At 40.5% G+C, this 7,491-nt stretch overlaps 1 protein-coding gene across 1 annotated transcript; it reads left to right on the top strand.

Annotated features, from left to right (window-relative positions):
* The first annotated feature begins 1,059 nt into the window (after positions 1-1,059).
* On the top strand, positions 1,060-6,082 carry LOC114147890 (dual specificity protein phosphatase 16). Its single transcript, XM_028022623.1, has 5 exons — positions 1,060-1,272; positions 1,542-1,634; positions 3,329-3,488; positions 3,649-3,772; positions 5,106-6,082. Exons 2-5 carry the CDS (start codon positions 1,542-1,544, stop codon positions 5,806-5,808), a joined length of 1,080 nt encoding a protein of 359 aa, XP_027878424.1. The 5' UTR covers positions 1,060-1,272; the 3' UTR covers positions 5,809-6,082.
* Positions 6,083-7,491: the final 1,409 nt, after the last annotated feature.

Consider the following 7,491-nt stretch of genomic DNA (forward strand, 5'->3'; position numbering starts at 1 on the left):
GCATCACACAGTTCACACAGAATTTTATTTTAAAGATACAATAAATTACAGCTATTATGGTTACAGCTTCTGAAGACGACCGGGATGTCGGCCATTAATCAATGCCTGACAGTAAAGATTAATGATTGTGAGGACTTTGATGAACAGGACTTTGAAATCAGATGTGCAGTAGCTCTCCAGTCTTGTGTGGATGCTATTTTTAATGAATAACTTAAGAAAGAAAATAAATAGCTTCAGTTAGTAAGAAAGGCATTTTGTGTATTTATGTTTATGTAAATCTTTGACCATGTTGGGTCATTCAGTTTTATTAAAACTTATTCTTCTTTCTGCTTGAGTTTTATTTTTTGTGACACCCCAAGATAACCACTGGCCCCCATTTTACCCTCTTTCGAAACTTCAAGAATACACCCCTGCTCAGCAGGGGTGCTGTACATATATTTACATATACATACTGTACCTGCATTTTTTGAATCTTTGCAAGGACTGCTCTAAGTTGCTTTTTATATTAACAGCATTTTATATTTTATTTTTATTTTTTTTATTTTATCTACAACTACTACTCAGTGGTAGTTGTTGTTGTGTCTTGTCTCTATGCTGTAACTGCGAAGTAATTTCCCTGCTGGGATGAATAAAGTACTTCTATTCTATTCTATTCTATAGGAGGCATTTAATATAAGCATTAATATGCAGGCATTGGTACCTGTTCAGTATTTTTCAATATGACGCACTAAATTAAACTGATTGAAGGAATATTTACACTGCGGGAAAATATTGTTATTTCAAGCTCTTTTGCTAATTTTTAATTACATTTTCAGGTTAGGAACTTCGTCGAGAGAGATGAATGTATAGGAGATCTATGCTTTAAGTTTCATGGCTTGTTTTTAACCACAAATGAGAATGGATGGTCAGATGAAGCGCATGCCACTGCGTGTGATGCATGAGGAGCTCCACAGCTCCACACATCCGTGCGGGATGGAAGGGATGAAGAGAACTAAAACCAAATTCAATAAATTAGACTCTGGTGTTTGTCAGATTAAGTCTTTCCTGCAAGAGTATGAGACGGTGCGCCTGCGCGTGTGGAAGTACGGTGATAGGCTGACGATGACATCACCCATAGCGGCTCTATTTGTGGAAAGAGGATGAGCTCATCGTTTAGAAGCACAACAGAGTCAGAGGAGCCAGTTTCTAGGCAGTTACGGACTGTGAGTTTGTTCATCAGCCTGCAAACAGAGAGGAGGCTTCTGCTACTGCAAGAGGAAGACGCTCCACACAGTAAGTAAAGTTTGTTTTAAAAATAATCTGTGCGCATGAGGGAAATGACCAGCAGAAAGAACAGTGGCTATTTATCATTTGCTTGTTGTCTAAGATAGCAACAGGAAAAGCTCAATAATCCTCCTGATCTAAGAAGGAAAACCGTGAATTGCGTCACTTACTTATGCTACTCACAATCCTAGCGACTAAGAAGAGGATGCATGAATAATATCCTGCTTTTAAAAGAAGAATAAAAGCCACCATTTAACTTAGATGTTGTGACACTGCAGATGGTCTGGTCCCGAGACGCAGAGGCAGAGCGACCCCAGCTGTCCGTCATCCTGCCGCGGCTCTACCTCGGAGCGGAGCGCGACGTGACGCAGGTAAGAATCAAAATAACAGTGATTCTGCGCAGTGCCTAGTGCCCCTACAAGCGGCGCATCCACAAAGTTCTCTTAAAGGGGCAGCCAGAAGGGGGCACTTTGAATCATAGGCTATGGTCACACAGCAGGCTTTGACGTTCAGTTCCGGTTTTTTATTTGCTTGGTCACTAATGCAAGTACAATCAAACTTCTGTGTGGTTTATAACCTCGAAGCGACCCGCACGTGCAGAAGAAGGTAGACATACAGCAGGTCATTGTTAACGGCAGTAATAATGGATGCCTTCATCTGTGGATCAGTTTCAAAGTTTATTCAGAAAAGGGAGCCGGAAATATCATTACAAAATCGCAAGATAAATAAAGATAAAAAAGCACAACTAATAGCAACCATCTAATCCACATTGACTGCAACCTTTGAACAGAAGTCTGTTTGGATGTGTAGTCAGAGCCAGCAGTGATTCGCGTCAGTGAAACTGACTTCATTCATCCATCCATCTTCCGTTCACCCTTGTCCCTAATGGGGTCGGGAGGGTTGCTGGTGCCCATCTCCAGCTACATTCCGGGCGAGAGGTGGGGTACACCCTGGACAGGTCGCCAGTCTGTCGCAGGGCAACACAGAGACATACAGGACAAACAACCATTCACACACACACTCACACCTAGGGAGAATTTAGAGAAACCAATTGACCTGACAGTCATGTTTTTGGACTGTGGGAGGAAGCCGGAGTACCCGGAGAGAACCCACGCATGCACAGGGAGAACATGCAAACTCCATGCAGAAAGACCCCGGCCGGGAATCGAACCCAGGACCTTCTTGCTGCAAGGCAACAGTGCTACCAACTGCGCCACTGTGCAGCCCGGGACTTCATTCATAATTTTGTAATTATGATTTTCAACCATTGATTAGTCATACAACACCGTCAAAAAAATAAAAAAAGGACTATGACTAGTTGCTGAACATGATGAAGAGCGTTCAGTTCTGCTCAACAGCTGCTCTCCGTCCTGTAATCAGACCCAGAGGTGTAACCGGGGCGTCAGCATGCGTACGCAGATGGTGCATTTAAAGACAGTTCGGAAAATCCCCTTACTTCAACTTTTCAACCGATTAAGCAGTGGTAACCGCTGAAAAAAGGAGAAACAAAAACGAACGGTATTATACATATAATTTCAGTACATTTTAGTTTTATAAATCCATGACATGGTTCCAGTTAGTTATATTTTCCCCCCATTAATTACTGTTTTTATTTAGTTCAGTTAATGTTCTCAGTTTCAGTTTATTTCGTTAGTTTTTGTTAACTATGATAAAACTTGATCTCACCTCTATGATCTCAAAGTCCGATTAAATGATCGGCCTAAAATATAATGATACGTATCTGATTTCAATTTTTTAAAGCCAAAAATGTAATGGCTGAAAGTTGCTTGACTCCATCTTGTGTGTATTTTAGCAAAAAAAAAAAATAATAATAATCAAATCAAATAAATAAATAATCAACAAAAATAGAACTCCAGCTTCCCCAGATGAACATTTTAAAACAAGTAAACAAAACCACACAGAGGAGAAAATCTACACTAACTTGGTGTTTTGGAATTTCTCATATTTTGATGGAGAATGATGTGAACGTATTAAGAAAATGCACTGAAGCAGTTTTCTGAATTAAAGTTCAGAAAGAGTAACATTAGAAAATGTGTGTGTTCAGGACCAACTGACCTCTCTGGGTATTTCCTACGTGCTGAGTGTGAGCCGATGCAGCCCCCAGCCGTCTTTCCTGCCTCACTCCAGATTCCTGCGCATTCCCATCGATGACTCCCTGTGGGACGACCTGCTGCCCTGGATCCCCCAGGCTCTCAGCTTCATAGGTGAGAACCCCCCCCCCTCACCCTAAACATCTGCTTCACAGTTTTCTTTGTTGCACTACCATGTTAATGCTAGGAGTTGACTGGTTCTTCAGTCCTGACTGTGCTAGCTGGATTAGCCATGCTAATAAGAGTGTTATGTGCCACGATGCTGTGTGTGCAGATTCAGCCATGTCCTCTGGGGCCTCAGTGTTGGTGCACTGTGCTGCAGGAATCTCCCGCTCCCCGGCTCTGGCTGTGGCCTACATCATGTACAGCCTGGAAATGGACCTGGACCACGCCTACAGGTGCAGCACACAGGCCTTGAGCTTCAATTAAGTAGCACTATCTTACTTTAGATGCCTGAACTATGTGTTTTGAAAAATGTCCTTTGTCCGACAACAAGGAATAGAGTGACAATCAGACATGTTATAGAAGTTCAAACTAGGAGCCACTTCTGCACTCTGGTGATGTTTCGTTCACAGGCAAAAGAAATCCAATTTCAAAAAAAAAACTTGGAGTTTGTTTTCACAGTTTATTTATCCCGGTTTAGCAAGCATACAAAGATCTTTCCATTGTTTCCTGCTGCTGCTCTTGTTCTGGTTTAAAAAAAAAAACAAAAAACAAAAAAAATGTAACCTACAAATAAACTCTGCAAATAACCCCCCCAAAAAAGAAAGTAAATTACGGTAATATGATCTTGGGTACAATAACCACTAGTGGGGAGTGGTAGGACCTCATTTTACCAGACCTCTACACAGTTAAGCATTAACACAGGTACTGCTTGCAAATTACACACATTTTATTTGGCTCACAAATTCACAGGTGACTTGGGTTAAGGCACCTGTGAAGATGTCTGAAGTAAGCAGAGAATTTTATTTTAGAAAAGGAAAAAAAATACCTATGCTGTTGGAGGAAACTTTGGAGTGCGTTTTATTCATGTTCGTGGAGTATAAACCTGCCGCAATAAGCAATTAAAATTAAAAATCAAATTAAAATGAGCTTGATAATATCCATTCTTATTATTAATACTTTTTGAAGGTTAATCTTGTTTAGAGAGACTTCATAATCCATTTTTTGCATGGTTTTGGTTGTGTGTAGATTTTATTTGCTTTTTATTTATTGTTGTTTGGTTGTTGTGTTTGTACAAAATTAAAGCTTATTGGTCTTTGAGAGGCAAACTTGCATTATTATAACATTATCTATGTATTACTTGAACATGGCCTAAAAACAACATTATTGTTTATAGCAATCATTTCTGGGCCAATTTATTGTCCTGTAAAATATATTGTCATGGAGTAACAGTGGATTTAAAAAGTTGTTATTTTTGATGTCAAGCATTTAGCCAGCATCTCCTGAACAGAAGCAGAATTTGGACTTATCTCGGCCCACAACGGGCTGAGTGGAGCTCCATTCTCTCTACTCTGCGCAGTCTCTCTAGTTATGTTTCTCTGTTTGTTTCTTTTTCAATTATACTGTTATTTACAGAGCAGATATGAGTCATTATGTGGTCCACCAGTAGCTCTGACCCAGTGGTGTAGTCTACATTTTTATATTGGATATTCTACATTTAGATGCAAAAGTTCACCAGTTAGTGACATGTAATCAGTCTAACCCAAATCTTTTCTGTCCCCTCATAAGGTTTGTGAAAGAGCGTCGGCCCTCCATTTCCCCAAACTTCAACTTCCTGGGTCAGCTGCAGCACTTCCAAGGCATCCTGGACCAGAAGGCATCCAGCTGTGATATGACCAGGCAGCAGCAGGAGAATCAGCAGCCGTCCACAGAGAACGGAGGGACCGGATTACTGCGCAGTCAGAACAGAAACCACTGCGTCCACACCGCCACAGAAGACTCAATAATTCAGATGAGAAAATCGCTCTTAGACGACAGCGGTAACAAGCGAGGACCTTGGACCTTTGACCTGACAGCGTGTCAAAACCAACGATGCAACCAAAAGCTATGCGATGCTCCTGCATCGAGCCTCTGTGAGTCCAGAGATCCTCTACCAAAGTGCAGACAACTACAATTCCCATCAGGTTGTACTTCTGTCCTGGAGAAGCGTAAAAGCCTCACGCTCTCATTGACGCCCTTGGGATTCTGCCCGCCCTCTTCGGTGAGCAGCCGCCCACAATCAGTGGTGAAAGTGTCCCCAGTCCACGGCGACCCCCACCCACAGCGAAGTCCTCGTCTCAGTGGTTGCAGCCGAGCTGAAGAGAAGGAACAAGGCCTGTTATCGCCGTCCGGCATCACTCTGAACAAGCTGTTGGACTGGGGAGAGAGGGTGCTGCTGGGGTTGGTCCACCCGGTGAAGATGGGACAACCTGCGCTGCCCTATAGGTGCTGAGGTTGCAGAGCGGAGCTACACCTGACCGGTTCTCATGCATGTTCATCAGAACAAAACTGACAACACAGGATTTACAGAAATACTGAAGGAAACCATTGTCTTCTATTTATATATTTATTGAAGAGTTGATTTTAAGAACTATTCTTGTCAAGCGCTTCTTGTTTGGTACATACTAACAGTCGACAGCTCATGTTTCACTTTGTAAGCTGCTGCAGTTTTGAAAAGTCTGTGGTGCAACATCTTGAAATAAATAAAAGATCACACTGAAACCCAACCTTGTTGCATGTTTGTATTAGTGGAAAAACTTAAGTTGCATCATCAGCAGCTTGAATATTGTTTCAATCTGGGTTTTTTGGGGGTGGGAGGGGTATGGTGATTTTCGAAGTGCAAGTGTTAATTCAATTACTTCTGGGCAATAAAACAGAAACAGAAAATGTCAACCGCCACAAAGATAGGCTTTGAAATGTAATAAGAAAAACACTAAATGTGGTATGAGGGCTCTGTTGGTATTTAATCTTCTTTAAGTTTAAGTTTCAAGAGTTTACAGGTCTCTGGACTTGACCTGCTGTATGTTTTACTCGTTTTAAAACATATTGACATTTTTAAAGACTTGTTAATGGAATTTGTTCTTCAGTATCTTGATAATTGAGAAAGAGTTAATTCAAAGTCCTGCCATCCTGAAGGCAATATAAATCCTGTTATTTGTTTGGTACTTATGTTATTTATAAAAATTAAAGTGTATTTTTAGTTATAAAATAAAAGTTTGTATTGGAATTATACCAGACTTTTATTCTGAAGCCAAATTATGAAAATTATTGAACTCACTCAAAACAGAAAACATATGTTAGAGCTCTAAATTTAATGCAGTTATGCCTGTTCAAAATGATACTAATATTTGGCTAAATGTGCTTTAACAAGCTGCAAAAACAACAACAAAAAAACAAGTTCCTGAAAGCTGTCTGCATTGATCACTCTCCTTTGAAACGGCAGTTCAATTCAGTGTATTTATAAAACACCATTTCACCTAAATATATAATTTAGTTCAGGCTGTTGTTTAGCTTAGCTACTTATTGTGGCGACATTAGCTTCATATTTTACGCTAGGTGCTTGTCTTCTACTCTTGATAAAAATCAGTGAGCGTCGCACATTTCACACCATTCTTCATTGTTGCCTTTACTTTCTTTAATGTGGCTTTGTCAAGTCTTGCCGTATTTACTGCTCAGCAGGTTTGCCTACTAGACTTCTAGAAGATGTGAGCTATTGAAGTGATCTTCACCAACTATAAGCTTTTCAAGGTTGTTTTGGTCAAATGGTAGCTCCCAAACTGACAGTATCTTAGGTTATACTCACAGTAAGCAAACGCAACACAAATCAGATTTTTTGGGCCCATATAGACTTTTCCCACAGCAATCTGAACAGCCCAATTTCGTTGTTTTCGCTCATAAAAAGCACATCACATGCACCTCACTCCTGCTGTGACCCATTGCTAAATAAAGTTTAAAATCGATTCATAAATTACTTCATAAATGTGTTATGTGATGTCAACGTTCTTCTGCGCGCAGGGGGAAGGCTTTGGGATCGGAAATTATTTACTAAGTTTCATAGCATTCTGACTTGATTAGTCAAAAAAGGATTTCAGAAAAAAATTGGAATTGAGCATTAAGATGCTGTGTGAATGTAGCT

The sequence above is a fragment of the Xiphophorus couchianus genome, chromosome 7, assembly GCF_001444195.1.
Source record: "Xiphophorus couchianus chromosome 7, X_couchianus-1.0, whole genome shotgun sequence".
NCBI lineage: Eukaryota > Metazoa > Chordata > Actinopteri > Cyprinodontiformes > Poeciliidae > Xiphophorus > Xiphophorus couchianus.